General features: G+C 40.4%; 1 protein-coding gene across 4 annotated transcripts in view; it reads left to right on the plus strand.

Moving 5' to 3' along the window:
* LOC126379103 (TBC1 domain family member 4) overlaps nt 1-7,195 on the plus strand; it is a 60,892-nt gene extending 53,697 nt beyond the window's left edge. For all 4 annotated transcript variants that reach the window (XM_050027689.1, XM_050027690.1, XM_050027691.1 and 1 more), the window contains 4 exons: nt 569-722; nt 2,697-2,866; nt 3,365-3,511; nt 4,080-7,195. In XM_050027689.1, the coding sequence (XP_049883646.1) occupies nt 569-722; nt 2,697-2,866; nt 3,365-3,511; nt 4,080-4,985 (1,377 nt within the window). In that variant the 3' untranslated portion in view covers nt 4,986-7,195. The remainder of the gene's footprint in view (nt 1-568; nt 723-2,696; nt 2,867-3,364; nt 3,512-4,079) is intronic.
* The last annotated feature ends 11,419 nt before the right edge of the window (nt 7,196-18,614 follow it).

Raw genomic sequence — 18,614 nt, forward strand, 5'->3', positions numbered from 1 at the left:
AAAGTAAGTAATTATTTAGAAGATATGAATGCATGGGATTAAATGTCTGAGAACTGATATTAGGCAGCTAAATTACTCAATTGTATACCAATATTTTATGTTTTTTTTTTTTTTTTAAAGAACGTCTAGGGCCCTGTGCCGAGATTTTTCTTGCAGCTTCTTTTCCCCGGCTATACAGGTTGTGAGAAGCTGCAGTAGTTTTAGGCGGATGAGACGTTCGTTATGTAAAAATTGACGATTCAAAGTGTAACTATGTTACCTACTGAATAAAGATATATTTGAATTTGAATCGTGTAGGTTGTGAGGTGGAGTACCAACCTCATCAACCCTGGTGTCAGGGTTACTACTGAGCGGCCAAAGGCCCCTGACATGGCTCATGTAACGACTACTTATTTACATCAGTAAGTTAACCGGGACCAACAGCTTAACATGCCTTCCGAAGCACGGCTCATCTTACTTTCGGACAATGTGGTGATGGTGTGGTGACAGGGTTGATGAGGTTGTTATTCCACCTCACAACCCACACGATAAGAAGAATAATAAATAATAAAATAATTTCCCATGTCAGCTGTACCAACTGTCCCGGCTGTTGCGTGACCATGAACCCGAGCTGCACGCCAAGCTGGAGTATCTGGACATCTCGCCCGCGCTGTACGCCGCGCCCTGGATGCTGACTCTCTTCACCAGCCAGTTCCCGCTCGGCTTCGTCGTCAGGGTCTTTGGTAGGTCACTGGTGCTAATTCCTGCAAACACCATCTAATTTTATTTCATGTTATTACCTGTCATTTTCTTATCCGCCGAAAAGGAAAGGGACGGGTCTTCGACAAGCATATTATGGATCACACGTCAATTTTAGGCACGAATCTAAAACAACCGCCTAAAAATGTTACATTGATCAATAACCCGACCTAATTAAGTTGACAACACACATCAAAAGGTTTGCATACCAATAAGATACCTCTTTGATTCGTTCGGATTATTCATTCATCCACTCATTCATTTTAAAATTATCAGTTGTTAATTATCCGTCCCTTTCCTTTTCGGCGGATAAGAAAATGACGGGTATAACTTAAAATAAAATTAGGAGGTGTCTGCAGGAATCGGGGCCATTGTTTGAAGCATCATCAATTTAAGAGCCACGCTCTTGGCGATGTAGCTTCTCCATTCTTGTCTTGCGTGTTGCTCTCCTTCTTTCTTCCTTCCTTGCCAAAAGCATAGAATAAGGAATATAGATCGGCAACTTCCTGCTCCCCACCAGCGGCTGAGCTAGCACCAATTCAGTCCAATCACAAGCAGAATTTCTTAATTTATCTTCGACCCCTAAAGTACCCAGTTCATTGGTGCAAGTCCGTTTCCTGGGTTCGAAGCGCCCCTCCATGTTTAAGAAGCAAACCGGTGTACCACAAAACCACAGCGACTATACAATACAATACAAATACACTTTATTGCACCAAAATAAAAAGAAATAATTACAAAAAGTCTCTTAACTAAGTACATGGCAAATGGCGGCCTTATCGCTTAAAGCGATTTCCTCCAGACAACCATAAGGTGAGGAAAAAGGTAAAAAAAAAAATTGAAAGATTGCGATACAACTAAACAACAAATACATGCAAATAAATATATAACATACTTACAAATATAATATATACCTAACCTATATACATACCCTAGCATATATACCTACTTATATAAATAGTACACACAAAATACCTAATAATAAGCAACTCAAGAGATTCAGACGATGACACTTCATTATAAAAACAGAACCATTAACAACTATCCCCACAGTACAGATATAAAACTGACGTGTATTTAATTGTGCAGTTGTTAGTAGCCAATGTATCTCGCAAGATGCGAGGATGGCTGTTCACAGATTAGATTAGATTCATTTATTTCACATTTAGTTATACAACACATTTTAGACACAATATAAAACGGTAACAACATAAATATGATCGTCGAAAATGATAATAAAAGAATGTCAACAAAGAAGATAATAAATTAAATCAAAATGTCAAAAGATAATAAATCAATTACAATGTCATGGCTAATAATAATTATAAATTAATTATGTATAAAATAAAATTACATTCAAGTAATTACAATAAAATATAATGTCAATTTTTAATAAAATTGTCCACAGAATATAGCTCCATATCCAACAAAAGGTTTTGTCACAATGCAGTGCTTGTCCCTACGCTGAAGTACGGTAGTGAATGTTGGGTATGGCAGAAGAAGCATGAAAGTAGGATCAATGCCGTAGAAATGAGGTCTTTGCGTAGCATCTGCGGTGTGAAGTTGAGTGATAGAGTGAGAAACAGTGTGATAAAACAGAGATGTGGTGTAAAAACGATATAGTGACTAGGATTGAGAAGGGAATGTTAGGTTGGTTTGGACACGTAGAGCGGATGAAGGATAATAGAATTGCAAAAGCGGTATATAAAGCGAAAGTTGATGGTAGGGCTGGCAGAGGAAGAGCGAGAAGGATTTACGATGACCAAATTGGAGATGTCCTTAGAAAAGGTTCAATACGATCTACTCTGAACCGGCGTGCGTGTATGAAGCGATTGATGAATGTGGAGAAAGCAAGAGAAGTGTGTCAGGATCGAAGCAAATGGAATTCTATAGTCTCTGCTTACCCCGGTGGGAAATAGGCGTGAGTTTATGTATGTATGTATGTATTTAATTGTTTCCAGACCTGATCTTCTTGGAATCCTTGGACGTGGTGTTTTCTGTTTCCCTGGCGCTGCTGTCAGCTCACAAAGACGGGCTGATGCTGTGCGAGAGCTGCGAGGAGGCGGCCGAGTACCTGAAACACAAGCTGCCCGACATGGGCCAGCAAATGTACCACAAAGTCATGAAGAAGGTGAGTGGCTTCAAAAACTTCTTTTCCTTGAATTTTGCCAATTTGCCTTCCGTGGCAGTAGTATCTTCCAACCAAGTAGGTAGTGAATTCCGGTCTATTACTGTCTTTCAGCTTTCTTTTACTGTTTTTGAGGAGCTCGGTGGCGCAGCGGTAATTCGTGCTTCGGAAGGCACGTTAAGCCGTTGGTCCCGGCTGCGTTAGCAGTCGTTAATAACCATCAATCCGCACTGGGCCCGCGTGATGGTTTAACCCCTTAAACGCCGGAACGCGGATCTCGACCAGACACAATGTAAAATCTATTGTGTCTGGTATCTCGGCATATGAGAGGTTAAGGCCCGATCTCCCTATCCATCCATAAGGAAGGCCCGTGCCCCAGCAGTGGGGACGTTAATGGGCTGATGATGATGATGATGACTGTATTTCAGCCAAGTAGGTAATGTCTTCCACTTAAGTAGTGTATAGGCCTGATGCTTATTCTATGACCGTGCTGCTTCCCAGGTGCACTCTCTGGACATATCCCGTCAGCTCAGCGACTACGCCATAGAGTACGCTGTGCTGAGGGAGGAGATGCCTCGCATGGCAGCACTGACTGACGACAATAGGAAGCTTAACGCGGACAAGATAAGGATGACCAACGAACTTGACGTGAGTATTCATCATCATCAATTTAAGAGCCACGCTCTTGTCGCTGCAGCATTTTCCATGCTACTTGTTTAGGGAAAAATAGGGCAGTGGTTTCCCTCTTGCCTTCCGCCCCGCAGTACTGTCTGACGCAAGTGGGATGGCGCCCAGAGTAGTCTATTACAAAGCCATACTAGGACTCCTGTCCTGCGCCTCTGAATAGTACTGACAGTTACTGCTGCCCTCTGTCAGGTTTCGGGTTACAGTCCCTGTGACTTGCCTCTTCCATCCTGCATTGCCGTACCATTTGTACCGTTTTGTGCATTGGACGTGAGTATTGATAGTTCTTTATAAAGAGAAGGTGCAGGTCGTGTCGTATCAGGAGGTGAAGGATTTGGCGGGAAGAAGAGAGGAATGGCGATTACTCCACCGACAAGAGTGCAGCTCTTAGATAAAGAGAGAGAAACAAAAATGATAATTTTGCGACGGAAAATTCCACTTGATATCAACTCAGAATCATGGTCTGAATTAGTCCCCTTAATATTCGTTATGATGTCACTAACACAATGTAATTTCTGTTATTTTGTTACAGGCTGCAATGGACGCGATAACCAACTACCAAAAGACGGTGTCCCGCCTCGAATCCCAGAACAAAATGTTAGAACAGCAGCTGACCTTACTGAGCCGCTATCTCACCGCCCATCACAAGCAAGAACTCCCCTTGGAAATCAAGAAAATCATCCAGAACTACAGCAAGAAGATATCCTTCAGCTCGAAGATCTTAAAATTCGGTAACAATGATGAGGATGAAGAGAGTCCGAAGAATAAGTTCAAAACGGGACAGAGCGCACCGAATTTGTTCGCCAAAATCTCCCGTGAGGAAGTCTTGAACGCTGTTAACAAGGAGAAGAACAGAGTATCCCCAGAAACAGATAGGAAACATTTCCTGATGAAGAAATCTCAATCCGTGCATTCCGGGCTTATCGCTAACAATTTAAAACAATACCCATTGAAAGTTTTAGAGGAAAAGTCGGAAAATAGATCCGATACTTTCCGCACGGAGATTTTGACAGAATCTCTGAAGGAAATCGGTAAGAGGAACACGGGATTCTTCGCCAATACTCACGAGCAAATACGGCAGGAGAGGTTATTTGAACAACAGTTAAAGCACGATTTTGATCAGAACTTGAAGAAATTAGACTCTAAAATAACACCGACCTCATACATTGACGATGTGAACATATTTCAAAGTCGGAAATCAATGTCTCTTAACTTAAGGCCTACGAATGAGAACTCTAGGGTTGAAAACAAAGGTGATAGTGGATTTGTGACCCCCTTAAGTCCTAAAGATGATAAAATCGATACTAGTTCTATAATATCGCATCCGCTGAGCGATTGTGATGTAGATATTAAGTTCGACGGTCAATCTACAAAATTGAAACAGATTAGACCCATCAGAGGTAACGGCGGGCAAACTATTGGTAGTAAAAATGCATAGTGTTCATAGAAAAATCATGATATAAGAACATCAGGGGAGTTGAAAACGCCACATCGGAGCAATTTGACATTTGCGCATATAAAAGTAAGTGCGCAATGCAGACAAATGTCAAATAGCAATATTGCTTTCGTAGATGAATTGCTTCGATGTGGCCTTTTTAACTCCCCAGGTATGCTCAAAAGTGACAGCTAACATTTTAAGGTTAGCCCAGCTGACGTCATCCCGCCCTGTGTTGCCATTTCTTAGAAAATAGATTACCCACGACCAATCTTTTTATATTTACTTTCCAAGGAAATTTTGAACTTTTAGCAAAAGATTTTCTTACAGTTTTAATGTTTTTTTATATATGTGACAAGTAACAGTAATTAAATAGATTAGTCAGTAATTTAATTAACATTCAATAATAAAATTTACGTCCTTGGAATGTTGGAGATACCAATTTAATGGTAACACTTACGTCATCAATGGGCTAGCAATGGCGGCTTGTCATAGGATTGAGCATATCTGGTTTTCTTATACCATGAAGTAAGTTACCAATTTAACTATACAGAGTGTTAGTGACACCGTAACGAAAACTTTGGAGTATAATTCAGACCATGATTCTGAGTTGATTTCAAGTGGAATTTCCTGTCGAAATATTCATGTGTTTTTTTATTATTATTTTCGGTCACTAACATCCTGTATGTATGTTTATATAGATATATATTATATATAATAGTAATATGAGATATTTCTTAAAAAGATAGATAGATAAAAGTGCTTTTAGAATGAAAAAGAAAATGTGTTTTGTATTGTTATTCCAAAGCTGTGCAAAAACTAAAATGCTATAGAATTTACACCACGATTCAATGTTTCGAGAGGACTAGAGCTTTGATAAATGACTTTTCTATAAGTGTCTGTGTAGTTTCTGTGTAATAGTACACAGGGTGTTAGTGACAATTAAAAATGCACCTGTCGCCTAGCAAGCCTTTCAACAAGAGAGATGTTTTTTTCCCCCGAAGGGTAAGGCAAAGGGAACTATGCCCATACAGCCATGTCTTACGTATTTTTATTTCTTGATGATTAATGAAATGATGAAAGGTGATGATGATGAAACCTAAGCCCCCGCCCTCGGAGCAGACTCCTACTCCGAACCCCAAACGAATTAACTCAAAAGTCCGCATAAACTTTCGAGTTATGAAGCGGCTTGTTGGTACGAAGCGAAAATAGGTCTCAACAAGAGAGAGGTGAGGTACGGAGGTGAGCGGTGTGACGTATGGCCAAGCGTGAGTCGATTTTATTCGGCACTGACTTCAACATTATTCAGTCTTGTCATACGCCACAAACGTAACTTAAAAATAGCTATGAAGTAAACAAAATAAGTAAGTAATACATAGAATAGAAAATATAATAACTAAATATTTGCCTGTAACAAAATTCGTATTTGAAAAGTATTACAAGATACATAAGGTGGTATTAATAAACGAATCTCAACTGAGACTGCTCTCAAGATCACGATCAAGTCCCTGTTTTTATATAAGAACTGTCACAAATTCAAATACAAAAATATATTTATTCAGTAGGTAACATAGTTACACTTTGAATCGTCAATTTTTACATACCTAACGAACGTCTCATCCGCCTAAAACTACTTGCAGCTTCTCACAACCTTTATAGCCGGGGAAATGTAACTGCAAGAAAAGCCTTGGCACAGGGCCCTAGACGTTCTTTAAAAAAATAAATAAACATGAAATACTGTTATACAAATTGAGTAATTTAGCTGCCTAATATCAGTTCTCAGACAGTTAATTCCATGCATTCATATCTTCTAAATAATCGCTAACTTTATAATAATAACCTTTTTTTGTATGATACATTGACATGATCTTGAGAGCAGTCTCGAAGCTGAGATTAGTTTATTAATACCATCCATAGATCGAAAGAATTTCGCATGGTCAGGAGGAGGAGCCGGTGGTGTAGATATTATTAACACGCTCGGCTTGTCAAGAGTTGTGGGTTCAAGTCCCGTCCGAGTTAGATTTTTTTTCAATTTAAGTTTGCCTAAGCACATGTGAGTGTTATAAAAACAAAAATCAGGAAAAGTATTGTTAAGTAAATGGCTTATATTATAAGTAAGTACTATAAATATTATATTCAAGTATTAATTATAAGCTCAAACTTGTAGTTACCGTTAGGGTATTTTATGGATTAAACGAATATTATTTTGCGAATTTTGTAGTCTTATTCTATCTCTATAACCCGTCCTTCTCTAATGGACTATCGTTCAAGTTCAACGTGATAACTACATAATTATTCCAAAATACCATGTAATAGCAGAAGCATATTTTATATAAAAATAATTGTTGCTTGATATTTGGATTATCAGTAGTTCCTTATCACAGGATCTCTAAAAACCTTAGTATGTTCGTTTATTTAATATACCTAACATAACACACATAAACAGCCTATACCTACACGTCCCACCACTGGGCACAGGCCTCCCCTCAATCAACCGGAGGGGGTATAGGTATGGAGCATACTCCACCACGCTGCTCCAATGCGGGTTGGTCGAGGTATTTTTACGGATAATAGCCTGGACCAACGGCTTAACGTGCCCTCCGAAGCACGGAATCATCTTACTTTTTCGGACAATCAGGTGATTCAAGCCTCAAAAGTCCTTACCAAAGAAAGGACAGTCTCACAAACTGATTTCGACAATGTCCCCATCGGGAATCGAACCCGGACCTCCAGATCGTGAGCCTAACGCTCTAACCACTAGACCACGGAGGTTATAGAGCTCATTTGGTTTAGTTTATCTATGACAAAAATAATGGTTTCGATCACCGCTACGCTTAACGGCTTAACGTGCCCTCCGAAGCACGGAAATAAGAAAAAAATACTTTTGTATGCAGTATCCTATTTAATGCCGGTAAAGTGGTTATGGAATTTGAGAAGCAGTAGCTAGTAGGGTACTTATCTGTTTGCAGGAGTAGAGAAGAAAAGAGAGCGGGGTTGAACCGGCGACAACGGGTCTCATACAAATGCGCGTTAGGGCCTTTCCAACTTCTTTCTTCTATTTCGTGGCTTGAAATTAAGAAGACGAAAGAGACCGAAATTCAAAAACCGAACTGCCAAACCTTCAAAACAAAAGACAGTTGACAACTGTCAAAATACCAAAAATCTTCGGAAGCAACAACGCGATTCTTCCTGGTCTTTTTCTGGTGTTATGGTGGAAACGATCGATCCAGAATGAGTTACTGCAAGAACTACAGTCAGAGCAGTATCGACCTGCGTGACAGCGACCTGGTGTCGTATCATGAGGCTCACAGGAGCCGCAGTGTGGCCGGGATACAGCTGCAGGACCCAATCGACGACATCGGCTACGGGTATCAGGGCAAGAAGCCTTTGCCGAGTACGTATCATTTCATTATTGTAGAGTACACCTTTTGCATACTGCCATGATTTAGCTCGCCAACATACCATCACTCTGTACAGGCAGACCATCCTGCTGTCTGACTGTCTTGCTCTGTATTCAGATGACGTATGCGCCCGAGACAAGGATAGCAATATCAATACACTACAATTATACTTAGACGACCCGGGTGCCTATTCTAAGGACATCTCCAATTTGGTCAATATACGCCCCTCTAGGTTTTCCTCTACCAGCCCTACCAATCCTACCTTCGCTCGCTTCAGTGGTCCAGTGATTGAGCTCTGGGCTCACGATTCGGAGATGGCATTAACTACTTGACCGGAAAAATGGGGAGCGCTGAAAACTGACCCGGTACAACGTTTGAGACAACAGGCCTGAGGGTGCCCAGTTGGGCGTGAACCTCGGCTCAGGGCGTCGTCTGAGAGGAAAAATATTTGAAAGAATTAATCGACCCTAGTAGGTCGATAGCGATAAGCGCTGGTTGAAGGAAATCGTCGACCACGCCGGCGGGGTCGGTATCGGGGACCTGAAGTGTTTGGTGTCGCGAGCTGATTGGCCGCTTCTATGGCTTGACTGTCACTAACTGTTTGCTGCTGACTGTATGTGTTTTGCAGAAAAGTTTCCATACGAACTGGCCGCTACGATTGGGAACCCAATCATCGCGCAAGCATATGCTGAGAGGTATGAGAGGGGAGACAAAGCGCCGTGGTTGGAGAGAATGGAGCCTTACTGGCTGGAGTTTAGGTAACATTTGATTGATTTTGTATATACATTTAAGTCACTGTGAAGTGAACAGCACGTCAAACGGATTGCATACCAGGGACGTACCTTTTGATTCGCCCGGGTTATTCATTCATTGACTCATTCTTCCTAAAATTAAGAGCTGTGAATCATCCGTCCATTTCCTTTTCGGCGGATAAGAAAATGACAGATATAACTTAAAATAAAATTACATACATACATAAACTCACGCCCGTAATCCCAAATGGGGTGGGCAGAGCCACAAGTGATCAAAGACAACTTGCAGCCACTGTTGATACGAAGTCCTAAGATGGATATGATGAACCTTATGGTGATAAGGTAAAATAAAATTAGATGGTATTTACAGGAATTACCACCAATGACTACCTAAATAAATGATAAAACTGTCTGGTATTGAATGTGTTCCTCTAGTTATTAAATAACTTGTAATGTATACCCTCATTGGTTTTTAAAAGATGTGTTGCTGTTGCAGTTTCTTGTCATTTCTTCTCCTCAGCCATAATACCTTGCGAAATGACGTAAATTCAGAAATGTTACAATGCCAGTCGTGCGGCCGCTACTGTCGCTCTCGCATTGGACTTTACAGCCATTTTAAAAGCTGCCACAGAAACGCTGTTTGAATCATCTGATAAAGATGTAAAGGCCTGTGAATGAATGAATGAATAAATTATTCTGATTTCTGATTTCATGGTTCATCTTGCGATGGATGTACCTCTGACAACCCCGATTGGGATATAGTTGTATGTGCCTACCTTAACTTAGGTTAGATAGGGTCATAGAATAAAGATTAATGAGGTATCTGACGTACTTACCGTCCGACAACTGTTCATTCTTCATACTATACTTATGCAACACTCCCAGACTCCCGTTGACATCGACGTTACATATACAAGGCGTAACCACTTAGTCGCAAAATCTTCCTTCTTCAATACCAGTTGTAGCCATAGATTCTTCTGCTTTTTGGGTCCCTTTCTGTACAACACGCTTCAACGTAATCTTTCCATTCACTCCCAATCAACACTACTTTGCAAAAAGGCTGTTACCAAATGGTTACAAGGACTATCATACGATGACACGGAGAATTTACTTAAACCTGTTGGTTGATTATCTTTAGTAAACATAATAATATTCAAGAAGATACACCTCACACAACACACACACACACACACACTCACACACACACACTCACACACACACACACACACACACACACACACACACACGCACATAGCAAGTTGCATTTTACCTTAACTATTAATTATTATTTTCTCTTTTTATTGATAACTTGATATCGTTCAAATTTTAAATATTATAACAATATTCATTGTCAGCACCCTCACTTTTGGCTTTTGCATACAACTTTTGGATGGTAGCTGGTATCCTTAGCTCAGTTTTAAAAACTTTTAGGGATAACAGCCGACTCATATCAATTATGTTCACAGCCTGTAACTACACATTTATAAATGTAAACAAATATTGTCATATATTTAAGGCTTTAATGGTACGAAATAAAGATATATTATTATTATTATTATTATTATTATTATTATTAAACTACGTATAGAACGGTAACTCCTCGCCCCGCGCCCATTCGTACCGGGCGCCGACCTCACCCCCTATGAGTCTTACTTTAGACAAAATGGCCGTAAGTCGCTAAAGAGTAAGGGAGAGCGCGCATTGTCTGTCTCTCTCTCGCACTTACGCGATACTTAATGTTTTTGTTTGTTTGTTTGTAGGAGGAGATGCGGTCCAGCGGTACGTATCATTATTATTCTTTACACTTTTAGGGATTATGAGCCCCAGATCTTAACGTGCCTTCCGAAGCTCGGAATCATTCTACTTTTTCCGACAATCATGTGATAGAAACCTGCAAAAACCAACCCGTAGTGGAGTATGCTCCATACCTCCTTTGGAATTTTTCATCGCATAGTATCGAACTCATAAACACTTACTTAATTTAAAAAAACAGATTAATGCTGATGATTGGCTTTTTATTTTCTGTCTGAGAACTGATATTAGGCAGCTAAATTACTCAATTGTATACCAATATTTTATATTTATTTTTATTTTTTTAAAGAACGTCTAGGGCCCAGTTCCGAGGTTTTTCTTGCAGCTTCTTTTCCCCGGCTATACAGGTTGTGAGAAGCTGCAGTAGTTTTAGGCGGATGAGACGTTCGTTATGTAAAAATTGACGATTCAAAGTGCAGCTATGTTACCTACTGAATAAATAATATATTTTTGAATTTGAATTTGAATTTCAGCAACAAATGGTAGCAATGGCCGTGTTTAAGATACTCCTGGTGTGTTTCTGGTTCTGGGTGGGGCTGTCACTCATCAACCTCTTCAAGTCTGCCGAGCTGGTCTTCGACAAGAGGCACTGCGTCATCCCGAAGACCATTCGCTTGGATAACTATGCTTGTAAGTTAATGATCAAATATACTTTATTGCACAGAACTAAATTTCAACAAATTCAAACCAAACACCTCCACCAACCCGCATTGGAGCAGCGTGGTGTCCTAAGAATATTTGCAAAAGGATTCAAAACGACCTCGTAACTGGTTTTGGAATTATGTTATACATACATACATATTTACTTGTTATTGAACTGTGGTTTTGCTACAGCCTCTGTGGTCTAGTGGTTAGAGCGTTGGTCTCACGACGCGGAGGTCCGGGTTCGCTTCCCGTTAGGGACATTGTTGGAATCACTTTGTGAGACCGTCCTTTGTTTGGTTACGACATAGCAGGCTTGGATCACCTGGTTGTCTGAAAAAAGGAAGATGATTCCGTGCTTCGGAGTATAATATGCTTACTCCACAAAAAAAAGAGCTAAAGAAAAAAACAAAAATAAATATGAAAAAAAAAACTCTACTCTTTTATTAAGAGTATTTCTATTTCTATTTCACCGCGCTGCTTCATTAAGGGTGGAGGTATTTTTGCGCCTAATAGCCGAGGCCAAGCGGCTTAACGTGCCCTCCGAAGCACGGAATCATCGGAACTAATGCACGAAAAGATGTGTTATTTATGGTATTAGCTTATAATCAATTATAAGCTAAAAAAAAACAAACTAAGCTAAGCTAAACAAACTCTAACTAAGCTAAAACTAAGCAAGCTAGCTTAGCGCTAGCTAAGTTAAGCTTTATTAGTTATTATTATTTGTAAGCTTACACTATAAATATTTATTATATTATAATTATAATATATATATGTGTGTGTATATATGCATTTGCATTATTAGTAGTCATAAATGCCTATGTATTTAAGTTTTTATGTACCACTTTTTAAGTTATATTGCATCGTTTACTTACATGTAGCAATTTCATTCAACCTTAAGGTTGCCCGGAAGAAATTGCTATTTAGCAATAAGGCCGCCGATTGTACTTATCTAGTCACATTTGTAATTGTTTTAGCTTTGTGTTTATATGTGCTATGAAGCGTATTTTTATTGTATTGTATCTTTAAGATATTTATTGCAGACTACCTAACCCAATTGGACGCTGAGGAGGTGGCCGTAAACTTGAAGCTGCATGGTCCCTTCATCCCGTTCCTGCAGCAGAACAGGGAGTATAATGAGGATCTGATGAGGAGCGCCGCACAAAAGAAGTAATTGTTATTTTAACTCACTTAGAGTAGAATAGAATGAGGAGCTCGGTGGCGCAGCGGTTAACGCGCTCGGCATTCGATTGTTGAAGTAAAGCAACTTTCGAAAAGGCCGGTCATAGGATGGGTGAATCCAAAAAAGAAAGTTTTCATCTCGAGCTCCTCCGTGCTTCGGAAGGCACGTTAAGCCGTTGGTCCCGGCTGCATTAGCAGTCGTATTAACGACTGCTTTATTATGGTTATTAAACCATCAATCCGTACTGGGCCCGCGTGATGGTCTAAGGCCCGATCTCCCTATCCATTCATAGGGAAGGCCCGTGCCCCAGCAGTGGGGACGTTAATGGGCTGATGATGATAGAATAGAATAAGAGGAAGACCAAGAAGGACTTACATTGACCAAATTGGAGATGTCCTTAGAAAGGGTTTAGTACGATGTACTCTGAACGGGGTGCGTGTATGCAGCGATTGATGAATGTGGAGGAAGCAAGAGAAGTGTGTCAGGATTGAAGCAAATGGAATTTTATAGTCTCTGCTTACCCCCGTGGGAAATAGGCGTGAGTTTATGTATGTATGTATGTAGAATAGAATAGAATATCTCTTTATTTAAGACCTGCGCTCTTGTCGGTGGAGTAATCGCCATTACTACATAGATAGGGCGTGTAGAACGGTGGTTGCCCCAATCGCCTTCAGAATAGAATAGAAATAATTTATTATAAAAGGGAGCCACACACAAAAAAAAATGTAACAAAAAAAACCGACTTCAAACGCAAAACTAAAAAGCCATAAATAAATTTACTTCGCACATAGTACTTAGCACATTTTATAATTCTGAACTCGGTGCCAAGTCAATGCTACGGTCGAATTGAGAACCACCTCCTTTTTTGAAGTCGGTTCTTCTTCTATCGTGTGGGTTGTGAGGTGGATTACCAGCCCCATCAACCCTGGTGTCAGGGTTATTATTGAGCCGCCATGGGCCCCTGACATGACTCATGTAACGACTACGTACTTACATCAGTAAGTAATAACCGGGACCAACGGCTTAACGTGCCTTCCGAAGCACGGATCATTTTACTTTTTGGACAATCAGGTGATCAGCCTGTATTGTCCTAACCAAACTAGGGATCACAAAGTGATTTTTTGTGATTTGTCCCCACCGGGATTCGAACCCGGGACCTCCGGATCGTGAGCCCAACGCTCAACCACTGGACCACGGAGGCCGTTGAAGTCGGTAAAAAGACAACAACATCGCATCAAATTTCCACTAAAACAATTACAAAAAAGCAAGACGGATGTTTGTCGAAATGATCATAAGGTTTTGAGGTCGACGACCGACCACAAAAAAATGATTAAAATAAGTTATATTTTCTCGTGAAGTTCCTGCGCACACTCACTGAAAAGTATCCTATCAAACAACAATAATGAAGGTACATAATAACGGGTTCTTACCGCGTTTAAATGGGGATATGAGACTCCCGATATTTCGACACTGTTGCAAGTGCCATGATTTCGACACTGTTGCAAGTGCCATGTAAAAACGTGAGGACACAGTGAGTGCGGTTTGTCATAGTGAGTTTGGTGCGAGTTCAGATGGTTCCGAACATTCCGATATCAAAAACATAAACAAGCGGCAAAGAAAGAGGGTAGACAGATATGTCTGCCCGTAGAAAATTATGGATCTACCTACTCCACTCCAATCTCATCAGTCATCCCGTGATCATGGCACTTGCAACAGTGTCGAAATATCAGGAGTCTCATATCCCCATTTAAACGCGGTAAGAACCCGTTATTATGTGCTTTAATTATGATAATAACCGCGTAAACTTAAAACAATGAATAATGAAGTTATCTGGGCGCACGGGAGTGCACCCGCCAAGTCGAGCAAGGCGTATACAACACGGTTTTAAAGCTTTTTTGAAAAATCTATTAAGCGAATGGGAGTGTTTGTTTATGGGATATCAGTTTTTAAATAAAGCACTTAAATCTCCAGGTACGTGTTCCAATGTGCGCTTGAGCGATGGATCTACAAGCCAGCCATCCCCAACCCTAACCTTCGGCGACTGAAGAGGGACGCCGCTACTCATTATGATGTAAGCGTTTATTTATTGTTTGCATATCCCCCATCGACCCACTAGGGTCGATTAATTCTTTCAAATATTTTTCCTCTCAGACGACGCCCTGAGCCGAGGTTCGCGCCCAACTGGGCACCCTCAGGCATGTTGTCTTAAACGTTGTACCGGGTGAGAGCCTTCAGCGCTCCCCATTTGTCCGGCCAAGTAGTTAATGCCATCTGCGGCAAATCTACAATAAGTCACGTCAAAAAAAAATGCATATCCCCCTCCTTGAAGGGGATGGGAGCAGGTTTTAAAAAAAAATGTTGCACGATTTTCTGTTACTCAGAAATACCTACCTTGAAATGTTCCATATTTTTTTTACTTATTTTTTTTTGACGTGACTTATTGTAGAATCGTGTCGTATCAGGTGGCCAATCATATTTCCTCTCCGGTTCTCTATAGTCTTGAAGGGAAGAGAGGAAGGGGTAGACCTAGGATAACATTTATGAAACAAATAAAAGAGAAGGTGCAGGTCGTGTCGTATCGGGAGGTGAAGGTTTTGGCGGGAAGAAGAGAGGAATGGCGATTACTCTCCGACAAGAGCGCAGCTCTTAAATAGAGAGAGAGAGAGATACTTATTGTAGATTTGCCGCAGATGGCATTAACTACTTGGCCGGACAAATGGGGAGCGCTGAAGGCTCTCACCCGGTACCTTGAAATGCTCCATACAAACTTCCACTTTCTTCAGGTTAGGTAAACAAATACACTAACTGCCAACAAGACTGAAACAAATTTAAAACACTAACGAAATGGCTTATGAACAAATGTTATTATAATTTGAAGGAATATTTTGAACATAAAAATAATTAAATATTGTATTTTTTTAATAATAAGTATCATCATTGCCACGGGCCTTCCCTATGGATGGATAGGGAGATCAAGCCTTAAACCACCACGCGGGCCCAGTGCGGATTGATGGTTATTAACGACTGCTAATGCAGCCGGGACCAACGGCTTAACGTGCTTTCCGAAGCACAGAGGAGCTCGAGATGAAAACTTTTTTTTTTGTGGTCACCCATCCTATGACCGGCCTTTGCGAAAGTTGCTTAACTTCAACAATCGCAGACCGAGCGCGTTTACCGCTGCGCCACCGAGCTCCTCAATAATAAGTATAATTAATAAAATATTTTTTATTATTAATAAAAATAAGTATAATTTTCAATAATTTCCTTTTCAATGTACCATTTCTTTATTTATTTATTTTTTATGTATATTTGTACGCCTGCATGCGGGCGAACACATCACAACATTATTTGAATTATTTTACCACCTTTTTGTATTCTATGTTCTCGCAAATAAATTGATTTGATTTGATTTTTGGTAAACGGACCCTATGACAGACGGGATAATGATGATGGGAAAGTATTCTATTGGTTTTAATAAACACTAGAATACTTGTATTTCCATACACCGGATAACGTACTGTTCATTTAAGTTTTGTTATTGTTTTCTGTTAATTTCGGTTCAATAGTTAACGCAATCTATGATATCCTGTTATTGGCTAAGACACACTATGTAATTTCGATACTTTAACTATACCTGTAAAACTGCTGTTGGATATCTTATGAATAAAATAAAAAAATAAAAATAGTGAGCTCAACCCTCGACCAAACGCGGTGGCTAAGCTTATGTTATGAATGATGATGAGAATGTGTTTTCTGTTGCAGATATCCCCCACTGGATACGCGAAGATAATGATGACAAATAAAACAGGAGACACGCATAGAGAACCCCTCGATTACAACAACTACCCACGCCAAGCTCGACTTTCCTTATCTAAGACATCCTTTAGAAACACTACAGGTAGGTAAAATAGTTGTCACTTCACTCAACTTCACTTCACTTCACTCAACTTCACTTCACTTCACTCTACTTCACTTCTTCACTTAACTTCGTCACTTCACTCAACTTCACATCACTTCACTTCACTTCACTCCACTTCAATCTACTTCACTTCACTTACCTTCACTCCACTTCACTTCACTCTACTTCACTTACCTTCACTCTACTTCACTTACCTTCACTCCACTTCACTTACCTTCACTCCACTTCACTCTACTTCACTACACTTCACTCAACTTCACTACACTTCACTTTTATTTTACAGGAGCTTCTATTTTCTACGCACTCGGCTTCGGCGTCGACGGTTCGCAGAAAAAATCGGTACCTTTCAGCTTGGAGTACAATGTGGACCCTATCAGTATGAAGACTAGAGTTCTTATTGGAATGATTGCTCTGATCGTGCTGGGTACTCTAGTCACCATGAAGGTAAGATTTTAATACAAAAAAGACAAAAAAAAAACATAAATAAAAGAAAATCGAATTCAAATTCAAAAATATCTTCATTCAGTAGGTAACATAGTTACATTTTGAATCGTCATTTTTTACATAACAAAATGTCTCATCCACCTAAAACTACTGCAGCTTCTCACAACATGTACACAGCCTACGTATAGGCATTTTCAGTTCTAAAACTTAGCATCACGCCCATGTGCTCAAAAGGGTAGACAAATGTGTATAGTATGTACAGTCATGAGCAATATCATGTACCCACTTTAGAACCCTGTCGCATATTTGACATTTAATGAGACTTAACAGCCTCCGTGGTCTAGTGGCTAGAACGTTAGGCTCACGATCTGGAGGTCCGGGTTCGATTCCCGATGGGGACATTGTCGAAATCACTTTGTGAGACTGTCCTTTGTTTGGTAAGGACTTTCCAGGATTGAATCACCTGATTGACCGAAAAAGTAAGATGATTCCGTGCTTCGGAGGGCACGTTAAGCCGTTGGTCCCGGCTATAAGCCGTAAAAACACCTCCACCAACCCGCAGTGGAGCAGCGCGATGGAGTATGCTCCATACCCCCTCCGGTTGATTGAGGGGAGGCCTGTGCCCAGCAGTGGGACGTATATAGGCTGTTTATGTATGTATGAGACTGACGGTTCAATTTGTCAAAAAAGTTGATGTGACATGGTTTGAAAGTGACACATATTGGTACTCGTGTCCGTACACCCATTCCTCACCATCTATGTTAAAGTCCCATGTAATCCATTGCCTCCTAGGCAAGCCTATTGCCATTAACCAAGCACAATTCTTGGAAACCACCGGGAGAGAGCCCTCAGCGGTCCCCACTTATTCGGCCGATGCCATATGCGGCAAATTTGAAATAGGTGCTAATTCCTGTAAATACCATCTAATTTTATTTTAAGTTATATCTGTCATTTTCTTATCCGCCGAAAAGGAAAGGGACGGGTAATCGACAAGCATAAAATTTATGGAACACACGTCAATTTTAAGCACAAATCTAAACCAACCGTCTAAAAATTTTACGTCCGTCAATAACCCGACACAGTTAAGTAGACAGCACGTCAAACGGATTTCATACCAGGGACGTACCTTTTGATTCGCCCGGGTTATTTAATTCATTTACTCATTCTTCCTAAAATTAAGAGCTGTGAATCATCCGTCCCTTTCCTTTTCGACGGATATGAAAATGACGGATACCTATAACTTAAAATAAAATTAGGCGGTGTCTGCAGGAATCGGGGCCATAAGCCTTTTTTTTTTGACGTGACTTATTGTAGATTTGCCGCAGATGGCATTAACTACTTGGCCGGACAAATGGGGAGCGCTGAAGGCTCTCACCCGATACAATGTTTAATACAACATGCCTGAGGGTGCCCAGTTACAGTTACAATAAGTCATGAGCAAAAAAAACTTATTTACGTTGTACTCGAAGGTTGCCAGGA

Source organism: Pectinophora gossypiella, chromosome 28 (assembly GCF_024362695.1).
Source record: "Pectinophora gossypiella chromosome 28, ilPecGoss1.1, whole genome shotgun sequence".
NCBI lineage: Eukaryota > Metazoa > Arthropoda > Insecta > Lepidoptera > Gelechiidae > Pectinophora > Pectinophora gossypiella.